This window comes from Littorina saxatilis, linkage group LG5 (genome assembly GCF_037325665.1).
Source record: "Littorina saxatilis isolate snail1 linkage group LG5, US_GU_Lsax_2.0, whole genome shotgun sequence".
Classification (NCBI taxonomy): Eukaryota; Metazoa; Mollusca; class Gastropoda; order Littorinimorpha; family Littorinidae; genus Littorina; species Littorina saxatilis.
Window position 1 is genome coordinate 39,201,534 of NC_090249.1, and position 19,317 is coordinate 39,220,850.

The 19,317-nt window shown below is 41.2% G+C and overlaps 1 protein-coding gene and 1 long non-coding RNA gene across 3 annotated transcripts in view; both read right to left on the reverse strand.

Moving 5' to 3' along the window:
- LOC138965945 (uncharacterized) overlaps positions 1 to 8,618 on the reverse strand; it is a 10,793-nt gene extending 2,175 nt beyond the window's left edge. Inside the window, exons 1-3 of the mRNA XM_070338028.1 lie at positions 8,394 to 8,618; positions 909 to 1,905; positions 61 to 367 (exon numbers count right to left, since the gene is read on the reverse strand). Of these exons, the coding sequence (XP_070194129.1) occupies positions 61 to 367; positions 909 to 1,833 (1,232 nt within the window). The 5' untranslated portion in view covers positions 1,834 to 1,905; positions 8,394 to 8,618. The remainder of the gene's footprint in view (positions 1 to 60; positions 368 to 908; positions 1,906 to 8,393) is intronic.
- Positions 8,619 to 13,297: 4,679 nt separating this feature from the next.
- LOC138967093 (uncharacterized) lies at positions 13,298 to 18,588 on the reverse strand. 2 transcript variants are annotated; one of them, XR_011455846.1, is made up of 4 exons: positions 18,479 to 18,588; positions 17,994 to 18,136; positions 16,673 to 16,775; positions 13,298 to 16,192 (listed from the first exon to the last, which is right to left on the reverse strand). It is a non-coding gene; the product is annotated as an uncharacterized lncRNA (long non-coding RNA). The 2 variants fall into 2 exon arrangements; XR_011455845.1 differs by lacking the exon at positions 18,479 to 18,588 and having other exon boundaries at positions 17,994 to 18,324.
- Between the last annotated feature and the right edge of the window lie 729 nt (positions 18,589 to 19,317).

The following is a 19,317-nucleotide window of genomic DNA, read 5'->3' on the forward strand; positions in this document are numbered from 1 at the left end:
AGACAGACAGACAAAGACAGACAGGTCGACAAAATTCGAGCAAACACGAACGAGACCAACCTTGTTAAGATCTTTCTTGACCTCACTGATCTCATCGTCCAGCTCACTCCAGCTTTTAACACTGAGCGTACTGTAGGCGCTCGGGTAGGGGTGGCTCGCTCAACCCACACGGTCGGTTGATAAGCAGACTGGGCAGATGGATTTTTCTCGTACCTTCGCACACCGTTCTGCTGTGGAGAAGTAATCGGCTGCCTCGCTCTCGGGTGCCTCATCTCCACCATCTCAATATCCACGGTCACGTCGGAGCTTGGTTCATCGTCGTTGTCGTCGTCGTTCTTGTAGGGTGTGTTAGGTTGCTCTTCATCGCCTGAAATGGCCGTTTGTCATTATAAAAGGAGTTATGATTTACTGGACGTTTTCTTGATTTTCCTGACGAGGCATTCGGGAAACGGGAAGGAACTCAGATCACAGAGAATCCTTGTACGAATGTAAATGTAAACAAAGAAAAAAACAGAAAAAAAACAAGCAAACAAATATTCAAACAAAAAACAAACAATGAAACAAACAAACTAACAAACAATCAAACATACAAACACACAAAGGTGGGTTCTTTGCAAAGGTAAACTAAGTGCACGTATCTTCGTAAACCCACAACATTCACAATAATCACTAATATCACCATAAAGGGAACTATAAACTTTGTTAAATAAATTGAGAAAAAAAAAGAACTAAGGAAGGAGAAAAACTGAAAGAAAGATAGGTAAAACACAGAATGATTTAAAAATCCCGACAAATTAACAAAAGACAGAAAGGTAAAAACACCAACCCCCCCCCCCCCCCCCCCCCACCCAAAAAAAAAAAAAAAAAAAAAAAAAAACACAACCACATCATCGCCATTGATCAATTACCTGTTGGGCGCGAGTAAAAAGGCAACGGTTCTTCCACTGTTGCTCTGTCGTGTCTACTTGTTCCCAGAGGCTGCACAGGAGGTGTGTACGCGTACGGCACATCTCCACCACCTGTCCCCCTCTTTGCCTGTGACTCGGGCTTTTTACGCCGACTTTCGTGTACTTTTGCTCGAGAGTCTGCATATGGATCGCCAGACCCGAATGCAGCCGCGGCTTTCTCGAAATTCTGTCTGCCTGCATAGGGTTGTGTCGGTTGGTGTACGTGAGGATGATCTCGTCTTGAGTGTGGTGAATGATCGTCAGGTGTGACATGAGCGTCGCCTGCTCCGTACCGATGTGTGTCCGAATCGGGCTGTGTGAGCCGGTTTCTGTCACGCCTATCTCTTCTTGGGCGCTCTGAATTATCTTTGAGTGTGACATAGGCGTCATCTTCTCCGGGAGTCTCTTGGGCCGAATCCGGATGCTTTGGTCGACGAGAGGTATCTCCATGTCCTCTGGCGTAGGCTGCAGGGTCTTCTCTGTATCGATGCCTTTGCGTGTCGTCATCATCATACCCCCTTGGATGTGCTGGGCGGCCATCGGGTCTGAAATGAGGTTCGTCTTCTCTGGGTCTCCGTTTGTCCGAATCAGGGTGCCTAGGTCGACGCCTTTCATCATCATGGTGCCTTCTGGGGTGCTCACGGTCATCAGGTCTGAAGTTTCTATCGTCGTATCTGTGTGCGTTTTGCTCCCTTGGTGTGGGCCTGTGAACTTGAGCTCCGGGATATTCCGGTTCGTCTCTCGGTCTGGAGTAAGGTTCGTGATCGCGATGTCTTCTCCCATCTGGCTCATCCGGTTCTAGGCCTTCGTTGTCATATTGATGACGTCTCCCGCCACTTTCTTCGTCTCGTCGGCGTCTTCGTTTACGCTGTGCTCGGTAAGCCATCTTTGATGGTTCCTGGCTGAAGGACAGGCAGACAGATGTGCTCAGCTGCTGGGATTGATCCACCAGTTAACCCTGTGAGACAGAAAAAAAGACACATGTAGGCCTTTCTGCGTGCCATTTTTGAGCTAGGATTTCCTGGGATGCAGCCTACAACACCAGTTTCGAATAAGCATGTAAAACAGTGTGTTTTGTCCGCATTCAAAACACCCTAGAAGAAGAAGGAGTTGATGGCCGAGAACATCCCAAACCCCTCACCAATCCAAGAGGTTGGAGAAGACGGAGAAGACCTTCGAGATTCCTACAACTGATGAGTTCGCCTGCCTGGGCAGCAGCGCAGGGCCGGACCCAGGGGGGGGTTCCAGGGGTTCCGGAACCCCACCCCTGGAAAAAGCATGTACCTTGCTTTGAGTGTTGTTGTTTTTTTTACTAGTTTTAGCACCAAAACAATGCTGCTCTTAACCCTCAAAACAAGGCCCAGATTGCACAGATTTTAACCGTTTTTCAAAAATTTTCCGGGGGAGCATGCCCCCGGACCCAAAGCAGGCGCGCGCTTGTGGCTTCGCCACTTCGCTGATTTGCCCCCCCAAAAAAGGAGGAACCCCCCCCCCTTACAACTCATTTGGTCCGGCCCTGCAGCACTATGAGACATGACGGAGGAGCAGCCAGCGACATTAAGAACCGTCGCAGCAAAGCCTTCAGAATGCATGCTCAACCACGTATAGAAGTCCCATCAGTACAGCAGTATAAGACCAACTTAAATCATACCAGAGCTGTGCTCTTTCCATTCTCCTATAAGGCTCAAAATGCTGGAAAAAGACAGATGGCAACCTCATAATGCAGTCGGTCTTCCACACAAAGAGTCTGAGAAGAATTTCCGAATATTTTAGCCAAGTACAATCTTAAACGATAGACGTTTTGCTCACCTAGAGAGCGTGCATGGGAGCCTTCCTAATGAGAAGGCGAAGGAGGTGGACAGGGCAGAAGTTTAGAAAGAAGGGAACCAAGCAGCATCACACATATATACAGCCTCCTTCTACTGGACAACCAAAAGGAGAAAGGAAAAGAGCAAGACACAAGAACACATGGCGTCGAACTATAGAGAGAGTCCCGAGAAACGTAAACAGTACTTGGGGTACCATCGCGGCAAGTTGTCCCAAGACAGACTGGAATTGAGGTCCTTCGTTCCTGCCCTACATGCCAGAAGGCACAAGTGACAGTAAGTAAGTACTACTCACAGCGTGTGAGTCAGTGTGTGTGTATGTATGTGTGTGCATGTGTGTGTGTGTGTGTGTGTGTGTGTGTGTGTGTGTGTGTAAGAGAGAGAGAGTTAGAGAGAGAGAGAGAGAGAGAGAGAGAGAGAGAGAGAGAGAGAGAGAGAGAGAGGGGAGAGGGGGGGGGACTGCATTTACTATGGAGAAAGAATCTCAGCTATGCTCAACGGATAGGTAACTACACACGTTTGTTCAACCAGGGACAAATAACTAGCGACTTAAACGTAGCACATCGTACAATACGAGTTGTGAGCAATTAGAGCCATCGCATAAAATGATTATGGGAGTGTGACATTTTGAAGGTTTTAACCTCTCCCTAAATAATCATTCTCGACAAAAAGAGCATCAATTTCATGTAGGCCCACATACGTTTCTGAAATTGCCACGTACCCTCCTCTTCACCTCAATTGTAAGTCACACACACATACACACACACACACGTACACGACACACACACACACAGACACAGAAACACACACACACACACACACAAACATCATGTACACACTGCACACACACACACACACACACACACACACACACACACACACACACACACACACACACACACACACACACACAACACAACACACGTAAGTGTAGCCTATGCGATCGTAACTTTGTCTGTCTGTGCGTGTGTGCGTGTGTATGTCTGTGGTAGAAACTTTAACATTTGACTAAACACCGAAATACTCATTTCACCTGGTTATTTTTCAAGCACCATCTTCAAAATATTGAAGCAATGATCAACATTGTGTCGGCATGTGTGTAGTTAAAGCGTGTATCCAAAGAAAACGGGTGGTGGGGGGTTTTGAATGTGTACAAGCAGTTGACTGGTTTCTGTCGTGTGTGGTATGTAGACCAGGTCAGGTGTCAAGACCAGGTCAGGGGTCGCGCGAAGGATTGTGGTATAGATTCACTTCTCCAGTTCTCACTTCTGCATTCGCCGATTCGGGGAAGACGATTTCATGTTGTTCGGTTTCTAAGCTCCAGAAAAGTAAATAAAGAAGCTACCAAAGGGAGATTTCCTACAATTTGATCTGCACAGCGTTTTTCCAATGTCCACGCGAGGAAGAGCTGTCGAAAGCGCAGTGTCGATCTGGCAGCCGTATTCCGGTAAGTACAGAGACAGATCTAGTGTCTCCCACTCTGATAACGTGTCACCTACTGTTAATGTGTTTTGTTTTAATTTCTTTTTATTTCAGCAGACACGGATGTCAAACACAGTGCTAGGCAGTCATGCACCTCTAGTGAAATGAGTTGATCTAAAGTGCCTGTAATGTTTGGATGTCTTTAATTGTTCGTGGTTCGATTTATGTGAATTTCAAGACTTGCAGTAGAGTCTCAAGTTAAGTTTACTCTGCCCGAAAAAAACTGTCCATCATTTACTTGAACATGCAGATATAAGGAAACGGAATGAATCTGTTCTCAAAGTCAAAAGGATCACGATTTTTTCCTCAAATTCAAAACATGCACTGTCATGGTTTTGTCTGTACAATTTAGTAAGTCTTACCTTGCAACAACTTCCTTGAACTTGAAAGACAGTTTTTGAATGCTAGATCTGTATCGCGTTTCATTCCAGACTCGATTCTCTCTTTGATTGTACTGTTTGCTGTTTACGCACTATCATGATTCGCGATGTAACTTTTGGTAAGCTTACCTTGCAACAGCTTTCTTGTCTTTGTTGGCATTTTCTTTCAAGGCAGTACAACGTAAGATTAGATTCTTTCGGACAGAAGGTAGAATGTGAGTTTTGAGACAACGACAGTCGTCCAAAGAAAGCTTGCTGTGGCATTTGTTTGTAAATAATGGTACATGTGTCACAGTGATTCTGTATTTTTCTGCGGTTGATGTGGTTTCTTTTTTCCTCTCTTGTTTTTTCCCTCCTGAGTTGATCGTTATCATTTAAACAAGACCCTCAGAGAGTACCTCCGTTGCTCCTTAAAATGGAATGTGAATAGTGTGTTGGTTGTGTTGACCGTCAGAATTATTTTAAGAACCAGGCTGCTGCAGTCAGTTGACATGTTTCGCATATTGTAGGGTTACCATGCTGCATAGGTAAAGTGGCTTGTATAACCTGACTATTCTGTTTCAAAACACTGTTTATATTTGTGTAGGTTGTAGTCATCATAACTAATCGCATTTTGCCATTTGTTTCAGAAAGGAGGTTAACCTACAAGATCGACGCTATGTCACACGCACTCCTTTGCCACTACTAAAGTAAACGTGTGCAAGATTGTATGTTACACGCTTTGATGCTGAAATTGATTATTTTGATTATGCATTTATTTCTGAAATTTTTTACCTTTACATACATTCAGTCACTACCTTAAACACTTTTGTTTTCAGTATTCATTTCAAGTGATCACGAACGTAGAAAAATGGGTATCAAAGCGTTGTTACATTTTGTTGTGCATTCTGAATAGTGTGCCAACAGGCCTTGGTCAGTCAATCACGTTTTATCTGTGTACTAAGTGTTTGACGGTAAAAGAATAACACCAACCCCGCCGTTCTCCTGTATATAACTGAAAGCCACATTTTCTTCTTCATTCAATTTCTGTTTTCAAAAGCTTCGTCAACTTTCCACTTACACGACACGGTCCCTTTACCAAGCTTCAACGAAGAACCCTGAATACGAAAGCTCAAAACAAAACAATAGGTACTACTTTCACTATCGTCGTCTGCAACGAAAACCGAAAATGGTGAAACGCTTTGCTACGTACACAGAGGACGAAATTGCAAAGAAAAGATCGAACCTTACACCTGTGACTAGAAAAAGTTGCATAGACAGTTCCGTGCGGATCTTACCACGTATCAACGTACATCCGATGCTCAGAACCTACAGATGGGTGACGCTTTGGCGACTGAGGCTTCGTCAGAGACTGTAGAGTACACAGTCTGTATACTCTATAGTCTCTGGCTTCGTCTTCAGCTCTAACACGCACGCAGACAGTCAGGCAGGTCTAATCTGCACCAGCGGTGATGGAAGGTTTGGATTTAGAAACACTCGAATGTTACTTCGACAAGATAAACGAACCGAAAGACGAAAGTGTGCCCCAAATTCGGAAAATATTCTTTCAAAACTGCACTGTAAACAACATCAACATCACTTTGAGAAAAAGAACAATCCAAACACAACCAGTTCCCCTGTGGAACATTTCGGGTGGACTTTCCCACGACCTGACCTACAAAAATTCTCCGTGTTCGTTCGCGCTTTGCATTCAATCTGTGTTAGTGCGCGCGTGTGTTTGTGTGTTTAGCTTTCGTTGGTTTGTGCTGTTTGGTTCAAAAAAAAGTTTATTTTTGTCATTGAAAGATTCAGAAACGTTGGTTGATACTTTGTTAAATGCATTCAACCAGAAAAAGACACGAAACGAATTGGATCTATCTTCTGCGCGCATGCGTGTGTACGGTATGTGTGAAAAGGCAATTGTGTTGTCAGTCTGGTTTTGTGCCTGTTATTTCGTCCACAAAAACTTATTTATATCTTTCTATGCCTATGCTGTGAGACATAATCGCCATTACGAGCTAGTCGTGTGACAGAGAGTTTTCTTGCACACTCGACTGCTGCTGTTTCACTCCGGCTAAAGCCGTCGTGAAACATCTACAGTCTCGTGTGCAAGAAAACTCTGTCACACGACTAGCTCGTAATAGCGGGTAAATAGAGAATACTACATGGCTTGCTGTGTCGTACCAGATTTACACGAGTTGTTTTTTTAAATATTGAACTGCGAGCGAAAGCGAGCTGTTCACTATTTGAAAAAGCAACGAGTGTAAATCTGGTACAACACAGCAAGCCATGTAGTATTCTGTTTATCCTACATACTGTACTTACGTGTATTTTACTGAAAATGTACTGCAGTCGAGGCAGAAAAATTGAAGACGCTTGTTTTGGAACCTCGATCTCTTCTAAAGCCTCGTGCAATCTATTACGTCAAAGCAAAGAAACGTCACTCTGAAAGCGTGGCGTGACGTGTTAGTTCTAAAGATTCATCGAGGGTAATTAGCGAGCGCAATTTTTGTTTCTATAATGACGATTGTCTCGGTGACTTTGGCATCATAAGCAGTGGAAAAACAGGTCCCTGCCAGACTTGCTTGACATGACCTCATTTACATGATATACACACGTGTGATTTGAACGATTATTATCTCACGGGTGTCTCTCTCACGTATGTAGGATAATGTCAGATATGCCTCAGCCACATGAAGACTTCCGAATTTAGATCCACTCGGCATGGTGACAAGTCTTGATGAAAAGTATGGGACTGAGGACAGCAGTGGAAAAAGTGGCCACATGGCAGGTACCTATTGCTTAGTGTCTGCAGTGCAAAAGACAGATAAGCTGATGGTAGATTTGCAAATGAACACAGTGCCTGTGTGTGTGTGTGTGTGTGTATGTGTGTGTGTGTGTGTGTGTGTGTGTGTGTGTGTGTGTGTGTGTGTGTGTGTGTGTGTGTGTGTGTGTGTGTGTGTGAGGATTGCACAAGATCTCATCCAAGGACACTGCACCAACAACAAATACTCAGTCATTTTATCTGTTTGCCTTCTTTTGAAAATTATACATGGAGTTGATATGATGCGTTAGTTTTAACTGTGAGTGTGTGTGTGTGTGTGTGTGTGTGTGTGTGTGTGTGTGTGTGTGTGTGTGTGTGTGTGTGTGTGTGTGTGTGTGTGTGTGTGTGTGTGTGTGACGGATGAGTTTGTGTTTCTGTTTGTTGATTTCTTACGGGAGCCTTGAAGGCTTCGTCTCTTGTTAGTTTTGGCACTAGCAATCCGTCAGGAAGTGAGCCAAAACTAAAAGTTAGTAATTAACAGGTGAAAGTTAGTCATAATGACAGTCTAGTACATGTCGTACGTATCAGCTACACTGACAAAAGGGTTTTGGCAATGGCAGTTCAGAGTCTAGTAATAATCACAGGCTTGTGTGTGTGTGTGTGTGCCGTTTCAGTGTGTGTGTGTGTGTGTGTGTGTGTATAGTGTGTGTGGGGTTTAGTCTGTGTTAGATCACTTGTTAATTAAATCGGACTGAGCAGCATTGCGGCAACTTGAAACATAGGGCCTATATCTAAGGCTAACCCGCTCTATGTTCGACCCTACCTGTACGCCAGGACGATATCAGTATTTCCTGGAAAAGACACTGCGGTCTGCTTTTCGGCGGGTACAAGTGGTCATAAACACCCGCTCTCGGCGACAGTTCACCACTACAACCACAACCACAACAGCACAAAATGCATCAAGAACAACAATCAGAAACAACAGAAGGGAGAGAAATCGGTCAAGACCACTCACCTTTGTAAAGCGGGTACTTCAACAGCGGCGGAGTCCACTCTCCGCGACTGCCCCGAATGAAACCTGATAGATACTTATAGATCCTCCTACAGGTATACGTCCTTTATATACCGGGCCTTAGTCAAGCTACCTACCCGTCTGTCCTCTTCTGGTAAATGTGTATACTTTACTGGGTAGCCGAACAACACAGCGTTTCCTTGTCTGACGCTTAAAAAAGTAAGTCCTATTTTTAGCACGAGTTGGTAAACAGCCTCGTTCTCACGTAATCGGGAAAACCACAATGCAGTTCGTAGAGAACGGCCGCCAGGTGAGATTCAGGTCACCGACCTCAGGTGTGAACATCCTTTCGGTCTCTGAGCCAGTAAATGAGAGGTTGAGTAATTCTACAAGTGTTTTGAAGGCTGTGATTAGCGTCATGAGTTCATTTTGGATTTGACTATTTATCCTTGGCATTCGATGTCATTAATCCAACAAATAAGCCCACAAATTTGTGGGGCACATTTCCAGTTTGTGGACCACAAAAATAAGCCCACAAATTTGTGGGGCACATTTCCAGTTTGTGGACCACAAAATGAAGGCCAAAACAAAATGTGGGGCACAAAATGTGCGCCATAAAAATAAAGGCAAATAAAAGTAGTCCTTAAATAAAATATGAAGCAAGTTTTTGTGGACCATAAAATTCGATTGATCACTTTCCCGAGAAGTCGGTTTTAAGACACAATAAAACGCAGTGGAGTACATGAATAGTAGTGTTGACGAAAAAACATGGCGGCCGTCGTTCGTGAAACAATCTAATATTTGGCAGTTCAACACGTCCACCAGAGAAATATATCGACAAAGAAGTTGAAACACTGACTGCCCTTCTGAAGGAATGCAATCGGGATGTGAATGGTACAGCTGATTTTGGACACGGTCTGCCTTGAATGGGGAGGTTGGTGATGAATCGCACTGTGCACTACATGACATTTTCCTCTCACAGTCTCAGTCTCACTCACTGATTTTCAATCATCGGTTTGGATCAACCAGCAGGTAAGTTATTGTTTTTAAAATCCAAGACATGACCATTGCAAACGTGGCCTTTGTAGAACTGAGCAAGATTTATCTGTTGTGTATGTGTGTGTTACTGAGTAACTGGGTGTGGCTGTGAGTCACTGAGTGTGTTTTTGTTGTGTTCTTTTTTTTTTACTCAAGTTTATAAAATGCTTGATCTTTAATCTGCATGCACAGAATCAAATGCTGCTGTATCAGTGTATGAACTATGGTTGTAAAAGAATAAACAAAACAATTACTGGAGTAGGGAGTGATTTGGTTCTGATAGTGAAGTTGAAATAGTACTTATTTCATTTTCAAGACATGTTATGTTAATATTGTTCTGGTTTTTTTTCAGGCCTCCCGAGAAACCAGAGATGATGTGCATCATTCATACAGCTCCTGTCTTCCAGTTCCAACAGTTTACCTTTAAACATGGACATGTACTGGAGAGGTATCAGGATGACTTGGCGTGGTGCTTTACATTACAGACTACCCCTGAAGAGTAAGTTACACATTTCTTTACCACTTACAGCTTTTGCTTGTCAAATCTGTATGGTAAAATTTATTTATATATATATATATAGTAACATTAGGTATTGGTGATGGTAGTCTGAAGCTATAAACATGTACTGATGTAGATAATTCAGCAGTCTTTTGTTCTTTGTAAATTGTATTACAAGTACTTTGTAGATGAAATTATTCATACATTTGAAGATGCATAGTAATACTGTGCATGGTAATTGGTATGATGTACATGTACTTTGTATACATAATGGTACAAATATCTTTATTTTCTCTCTCCTTCCCATCTTAAAGTTTGTTGCAACCCTATACTCATAAAGTGCATTATACTGTTTGTATGAACATTGAACTATTGCGATGCAAGAAAGTAAAACATGAAATAGCTAGAATGAAAGATTTACTCATTACTGGAATTATTTTAAATACAGTCAATCCTTTCCTTGGCTCACAATCACAGATCTGGCCAGGTTTTTTTTACATGGAATAAGAGTTACAATGTCAATTGTAATACTTGGATACCTACTTCTACATTCAACACCCTGACTGACTGCCCCTGCGCAGATTTAGAATTTTCTGAATGAATTCACATCACATTTCTCAACAAAACTGTGAGGTGTCAACGCTAAATATATGTGTGTGGGATGAGGGCTCATGCTGAATTAAAAAAATAGTAACTTTCCATCACATTCCAGAAAAGCTGCTCACATCAGCAGCATAACAAGATATCATGTTGTTAGAAAGGTTCTTGTGAGGAAGTCTTTTTAATTTTAATGATGAAAGATTATCTTTTTAATTTTAGTGATGAAAGTATAAATATATCCATGAAATAAATGGTTTTCATAGGAAGGAATGATGGCACCTGTAATATTACAGAACAATGTTTACAGTTTAGTTCATAGTTGTCACTGTCACTGTGTCAGTATCACCCACACTATTCTCCATCCCACTGATCTTGTGAAGAACAAGTATTATCTCCTACCTACCTTCCCGCACCCCCACCCCCAATACACACCATCTTCTCGATACCCAAAACATATCCCCATCAGCGCACAGCAAAGTCTGGATGTGCTCAGTAATACATTTTCTTTATTTTCCAGGAAGTGAGGTGCCGAGATATGACGTGCAGGTAGAGTGCCTGAATGGTGCCTGGCTTTGCTGCGGATGATGATCAGATTCAGTCCATTCTGTGCTGACAGAGCTACCAGAACTGCTTTAATATAGTCCATCTGAAGATGCTTACACTTACAGAAGTTTTCTGTTGCCTTTGTGGTGAAATGAACATGTAATACATTAACAATAACATTCTACACAAATAATGTGTGGTGCGGTGTGGATCAAGGGTACATTTTGACTTACCTATGTAAGTTGTCAATTCAGCTAAATACAGGTTGTGTTTGGTATGCAGATATTTTCTTACAGCAAACAGCGGGTTGTTTGTTTTTACTACATAAAGTGGTATTATCTTTTATGTTGTTTGAGTGCTTTGATATCAAATAACCAAAGGGAAGTAATCGCTCTTAATGCATACGACATGTGTAATAGAGTAAGCGAGAGTTGTACACGGAACCTTTTCTCCTGGCACCTGAGAGAATAACAAGCATTGAAATGAACAAGCGACTTTCATCCTCATAAAAGGATGATCACCGCAAGCTCATATGCTCATCATTCTCCAAGGCACTCCAACTAACACCTACGTACACCGTCATATACAAGAACCAGCTTTTATTCTCGACCGGACTTTGTCCTTAGATCAAGACTGGTTTAAACAGAACAAACACACAAACACACACATTGTTACAGGGTCGCCTCGAAAGTATCAGTTAGAATCTCATGTATATGACTGTGTACGTAGGTGTTAGTTGGAGTGCCTTGGAGAATGATGAGCATATGAGCTTGCGGTGATCATCCTTTTTTGAGGATGAAAGTCGCTTGTTCATTTCAATGCTTGTTATTCTCTCAGGTGCCAGGAGAAAAGGTTCCGTACAACTCTCGCTTACTCTATTACACATGTCGTATGCATTAAGAGCGATTACTTCCCTTTGGTTATTTGATATCTTAACATCGCTCTGCCTCATTCTGTTTGAGATTCTGAGTGCTTTAAGTTAAGCTGTTCATAGGCAGTATTTTACACATAGGCTTAGCTTTGGGAGATGTGTGTGAATGTTTCAGTCAATGCGTGTTCATGTAAAGACTTTGTTTGCAATATTAGAATTTAGATCTTTTAACTGCATTATGCACATGAAATGTGTTAACCCATGACTTTTTCTTCCTTTGAATCCTAGTCAGTACTTTATCTTGTTTAAAATTTTCATTGATTCTGTTTTTGGGTCGTTCTGGTGCATTCTGGATGGTTCAATTCATTCTTATGTTGTGCTGAAATGTTGCTTTTGTAATACAGTCTGCCAAGATTTTGTCTTTCACTTGGATGTGGTGAACTTATTTTTTAAAGGCCTGCTCTGCCTCACTGTGTCAGACCTTCATCAGGCTTTTTGCATGGGATAAGAAAATCCTTCCACTTGGTCACATAGCAAAAGCCAGCACCCTGACTTCTTAGTGTGGTGATGTCTTTTCTTATTAATTTATTTCCCCCAAAAGGCATAAGTGTTTTAAACAAAATTATGTCTTACAGCTACAGTGGAACCCCCCTTTTAAGACCTCCAGAAATCTGAGAAAATCAGGTCTTAAAAAGGAGTGGGTCTTAAAATGGAGGTAAATTTACAGAGAAAACAAGGTCTTAACATGGAAGGGGTCTTAAAAGGGGGGTTCCACTGTATGACTATTGGGGATTATGTGTTTGTAAAGATAGAGCTGAGAATCCTACACAGAATTCTGTGCATAGAAGGCGGCCTGAATCTTGACCCACACTGCTGGCATGACCTTCATAGCTGCATTCAACGCTTTACTTTTACCCTGGTAACTTTACGGTTGCTCTCTCTGGATTGAGCATTTTTTTATTTCAACCAAGGAGAAAAATTAAATGCCTCTGCAGAGATTCGAACCTAGATTTTCAGGCAGATGTTCTAACCACTACGGTAGTTTTTTTTTTATTGTAAGATGGATATATATATATGTCTAGCGGATGCAGCTACATGTACAAATGTGCCAAATTAGAACTTGCATTCTCAGCCTATAATCTTTGGCCATTCATGCGAGTCGAGTACTAAATATTGTGAATGCATGTGAGACTGCCTTGTTTTACTTTTGTGAAATGTGTGAACTCACTTTGTTTACATCTTTGTGTTAATAAATGCAGTTTATCAGTTACCTCTGTTTGTTTCTTCTGCAAGTATGTCAAATTGCCCACACACACCCTCATGCGCGCACACACAAAATCAGATCTCAAGTGTAAGTATTCTTTTTGCAGTTTTATTTTAATGCCCATAATCAGTCAAACAAATATATCATCACACTTCGTCACTTGCACCTAAGCTTAAAAGTAGCAGTCCTGCATACATATATGTAATGTGTAAATGTTTCAGGTCACCATCTGTCCTGGCTTGAACATGCAATAAGAACACCTCTACACAAACACACGTACAGTCAACCGGCTAGCTGCTTCCCTGAAAGGCATATTTTTCTATGAATTAATCGATTTTCCGCAGACAGCAGCCAGGTAGTGGATCTTTAGTATATGTCCAAGCAGACGGTTGATCTTAGTACAACACATCAAGGAAATATTTTTTAAAAACAGATCCAACATCTAATCTTCCAAAGTTCATAATCAATAAAGAAGAAAGGTATGTTACTGGAACCCTTTATTTATGATTTAAGGCAATGTGCGGCAGTAAAATTACCAAACTTAAACTTGAAGAATACAGTCAAGGAATAACTTAGTTTTCTGGGTAGTTATTGAAGTGACTTATTAAAATGAATGAAAACATTGTGGATGGATATTGACTGCTGTTGCGATGAAAACTGGCATTTACAGCGTCAAATGGGATTTCTAGAAAACGGCTTTACAGCAACATCATACATCAGAAATTCATAATATTTGGCACAAGGATACACATGTATTATATCTACAATCATATAGAACGTGTTTGTTTTTTTAAACAACTACAGTTGAATTTAAATTAATTATTGCAATGAATCTTTCTTTCTTTCTTTCTTTATTTGGTGTTTAACGTCGTTTTCAACCATTCAAGGTTATATCGCGACGGGAAAAGGGGGGAGATGGGATAGGGGAAAGGGGGGAGATGGGATAGAGCCACTTGTTAATTGTTTCTTGTTCACAAAAGCACCAATCAAAAAATTGCTCCAGGGGCTTGCAACGTAGTACAATATATGACCTTACTGGGAGAATGCAAGTTTCCAGTACAAAGGACTTAACATTTCTTACATACTGCTTGACTAAAATCTTTACAAACATTGACTATATTCTATACAAGAAACACTTAACAAGGGTAAAAGGAGAAACAGAACCGTTAGTCGCCTCTTACGACATGCTGGGTAGCATCGGGTAAATTCTTTCTCGTCCCAACCAATATGGGACTCCCCCTAACCCGCGGGGGGTATTGTAATGAATATGCAGTGAGAAATTCGTTCATTCTTATGACAAAAGATATTAAAATTCAACTGTAGTCTGTTGTAAAAAAAATCGTTCTATATGATTGTTGATATGATACATGTGCATCTTTGTGCCAAATATTAGGAATTTCTGATGTATTATGTCGCTGTTAAACTGTTTCCTAGAAATCCAATGTAACGACTGTTTCCATAGCAACGGCACTCTATGTCGATCAGTATTCACAATCCTCCGAAAGCGGCGTATGGCTGCCTAAATGGCGGGGTAAAAACGGTCATACAGGTAAAAATCCACTCGTACAAAAACATGAGTGTACGTGGGAGTTTCAGCCCACAAACACAGAAGAAGAAGAAGTATTCACAATTGTTCTATTTATTTTTATGTCACTTCCCAGAAAACCAGGTTATTCCATGTATTCTCCAAATTCAATTTTACTGCCGCACATTTCCTTAACAAAATGTAAGATTTACTGTACTTTGACCGAGCAATTTTTGTAAGTGGACAGGCCTTAGTTTTATTTCGGTGGCATAATTCAATGCGCTTCGTCAAAATGTCTTGAACTGAAACCAAAAGCAGATGCAAGACTTATGGTCAGTTGGAGTTGTCTCCCGTACTCCTAACTTTAATGTGCTGCAGACAGGTGTGCCCAAACAGCCCATATCACAAACGGTTTGGAATTCCCGAAAACACAAGATCCGCACTGCACAACTTCAGTGCACAAATACGCGAGAGTGCTCGGTCGCTTTTTGAAAATGTGTATCTTGAGAGAAAAATATAGAATAGTGCGCTGTCCGAAGGAATAGAGTTCTTATAGGACAATGACAGCGCTCAGTTCAAAACGATAGGACATCCAGGCATGGTACTGAAGGAATGGCAGTTTCAGCTGAAATAAAGCCGGGGGTCCAGGGGCAGCCTGGCGGGGTCAAGGGGCAGCGCCCTTTGTGGGGGTCAGGGGGCGTTGTGGGGGTCAGGGGGCAACGCCCCCTGAAGCTGACGATTTTTTACTAATTCAAATGTGTTTAGTGCCCTCTCCTTGAAGCTGAGAGGGATATAAGTGAAAGATAAGGCTTGAGTAAGAAAAAATAATAATCTCAAGTCAATGGGCGGATTTTTTTTTTAATTTTATTTTTTAGATTTTCATTTTCGGCGGATTTCCGCCCATCGGCGGAAGAGTACCATGCCTGGACATCTGACCGCCATGCGGCTATGTGAATCAGACATCTGAGCCTTTCAATCCGTCTATGTCGGACGCCTGACGACATCCCCGAGGCTTTTAAATGAAATAAGACCATACGGGCACTAATAGTTGCATACCAAAAATGAACTGCCTCAAGGCTCTCTATGCAGAGTGGTATCTTTTTAAAGAATACATTCAGGTACAGCTTCTTCGAAAGAAAAAATAAATTCACCGCAACCACCAAAACATCTACCTCACAACAGAAAGCAGTCAAAGTGTTGATTTTTGGTCTGTGACCAAGTGGAGGGATGGTCTTATCCCATGTTAAAGGTGAGGACAACTTTTTAAATGAGGCGTAGTGGGCCTTTAAAACATTGACACAAATTTACAATAGCAACAAGTTGTAAGGCTCAGTACAACCAATACTGAGTGGACATTTACTGCCGCTGTTGCTGTAGTTTCCCCATCGATCACAGCTGGACCTGGATAGCACTGCTTTTCATCCACATTCACTGGCCAGGTCTTCGTCATCTTCTGTCCCTACTGACAAATGAATGACAAAGGAACTGATCTTAAATCCAAACACAATGACAAGAACAAGTTTTAAGTATGAGTAAGGAGTAAATTGTGTTTGTAACTGATACACATACACTAAACCCACATAAATGCCAAGAGCGTAAACATTCTAATTCCCTGGTAGACAAGTTCTAATGCCTACTTTTTAACATATATATGAAATATAGAAGACACATTCCCTGTCAGCGCTTGCTATCAAATTCAAAAAGCAAAGCAAAGGTGTGTAACATCAATATGCAGGGCTAGAAAAATCTGCAGGTATTATTACTATTAATGTCTGGCAGCTCTCCTGACTGGCCAGGGAAAATCAAACACACACACACACACACACACACACACACACTTCGGTTCTCACACACAAACACACACCAACAGTCAGAATGTAACCAGAACTTGAGACTGAGAGGGAGGATAAAACACAATATGATCATGTAGCAGAACTCTTACCTGAATTGCCATTAGCATGAAATATTTCCCATTTGAGTCTTGACAGCCTCCGGATCATGAAGGAATCAATCTGCTTCTTCCACTGTGCCGGATCGATGCCAACCTGTAATATATAATATTGGCTGAAGTAACATTCCTCTGAGCAACAAATTTAAAACAGTTAGTTGACAGGACAAGTAGTACTAGGAGCTACATGCAGTGTGATATTTAGCTATGTGGAGGAACAACAAACACACTGTCCACAGAACCAGATGAATTTACACACTGCACCCTCCCCCATAAAACAACAACAAAAAACGACAACAGACGACCAAACCAACATTAACGCTTGATTCTTATGATACTGTGGGACAGTGGCATTGATATCTTTCTAGAATATAACATTTTATAAGTCCTTTTACATTTAGTGAAGTTTTGACTGAATCAGTGAACTGAATGCGTTCACATTGACTGATATACAATGTAGACAAGTTGATGTGTGCATATATATACATGCATATTACATAACATGTATATATATATATATATATGTATGTATAACATGTATGCATGTGTGTAGAGCACAAAGGAAAAAAATAATAGAACTTGACACACAGTTTCACTGAGAATGAGATATATCCTGACAGTGAGTGAGTGAGTGACTGTTTACAGCAATACATTGTACTTTATTAATCTTAAAGGTACACACTGAAAGTCATGCGCTTCTAGTATTAGAAATGATTCTAATACTGGAGGAACTGCATGATCATCATACTGGTGAAATAAAGCTAAGAGGTTCGAGCAGTTCTGTGGTTTGGACTCTTAGGTGTTCATTATTTTATTATTAGGCCTAAAAAAAAAATAGGTGTGGTTACGGTAACCCGACCTACCCTATTTTTAGGGGCCGATCCTATAACTTTTTATTACATTTGTCAAAAAAAAAAAAAAAAAAAAAAAAAAAAAAAAACCGAGTGCAAAAAACGCAATGAGCGAAAGCGCCCGTGTCGCACACTTATTTCCCTGTCAAGTAGGTTTAATTTGTACACATTAGAAAAAAAAGTAAAAAAAAAAAAAAAAAGTGATTGCCTACCTACCTACCCTATTTTTTTTGGCTATGTTACCGTAACCACACCTATTTTTTTTTTTGGCCTTATCCCTGAACATGAATTATATAAAAATAAAATGAAAACACTCTTTCAGTCTTGCTCACAGTCACACACACACCTCCATATGAGTTATTCTGACCAGAACTTGAGAATGTAAGGGAGGGGAAGGAAAAAACACACTGTACATCATAACACTGACAGTTGTACATAATAAAACCTCTTCGCCTTACTCTTACCTGATTTGCGGCAGTGGCATCAAATATTTTACTTCTGTCAGTGACAGCCTCAAGATCATGCAGCAATCGGTTGGCTTTTTCAGCTGAGAGGAGACCTTGAAGTTGAACATACTAGCTCTAGCTCTCTTCTGATTGATGCCAACCTGCAAGTAAAATAATTGGGAACGGCCGATCAGAAGGTTACCTATTTGAGTATTTCAAGTTAGACTCAATCTTTAAAAACAAAAAGAATTTATAAAATATTATGATCATGCACCTTGAAAAGAGGTTGCAAAAACGTGGTAGTGGTAATCTTCTTCTTCAAATTAATGAGAAAATCCCTGTACAGGGCAACTACTAGTTGGTTCAGTGAACGATACCTTGCGCCTGTGGACTGACAGTCACAGTGACACTGACAGTGACTCGAGTGAGTCGAAATGACACCTGTTGCAACACATACTACCATAAACCCACTATCAGTTATGAAACGAAACATGGAAACTTACCTCTGGTTAATATGCAAATGTTCGCCCGTCGCAATTCTCTCGCATTAGCAAACACCATTGCCATTGGAGATTCTGTCCAAACAGATCGCCTTCGACCGCCATTAACTAAAAACCGAAACGCAGTAGGTCTGAAAACCACGCTCAACGTCCAAAATAAGGAGGAAAAAAAAGAGCCCAAAACATTTTTTTGGCCAAAAACACTGTTTAAGCCCCACAAATATTTGTCCTTATTTTTTATGAAGCTTAATTTGTGCCCCTTATTTTATGCTCCACAAATACAGTTTGTGGCCCACAAAACCAAAATGTGCCCCACAAAAATAAGCCCAAAAATTTGTGAGGCACATTTCGCGTTTGTGGCCCACAAAAATAAGCCCAAAACGTGTGGGATTACTGACATCGAATGCCAAGGATAACTATTCGCCGTCACAGTCTCGTCAACGGTGTAGAAAAATAAAACGAACACTATTGTGTGGTTAGACTCAGTATCAGTATTCTAACTGATGCGGTTGTATCAGCTATGTATGACCAGAGACATAGATAGAATGTATGTCTCTGGTATGACTGAGTTGAAGAATCTTTCCGAGTGCAGCGCTTATAGGCCTACAGGTTGTCTAATAATTGGTAGAAGCAAAATGTAGGGGAAGGGCTCCTAATATGGACCCCATTTTGTTGTATGCTGATAACTAGCTTGTTTTCTTGCAAAGAAGTTTCATTTTGTGTTTGGTAGTCCTCTCTTATTTGAACCGTTAGGCCTAATTAGAGTGAATTAGCTTTGATAGACATTCAGCAAAAAATAAATACAGAAACGTTCACAAATGGTCCATTATAGCAGCATGGGC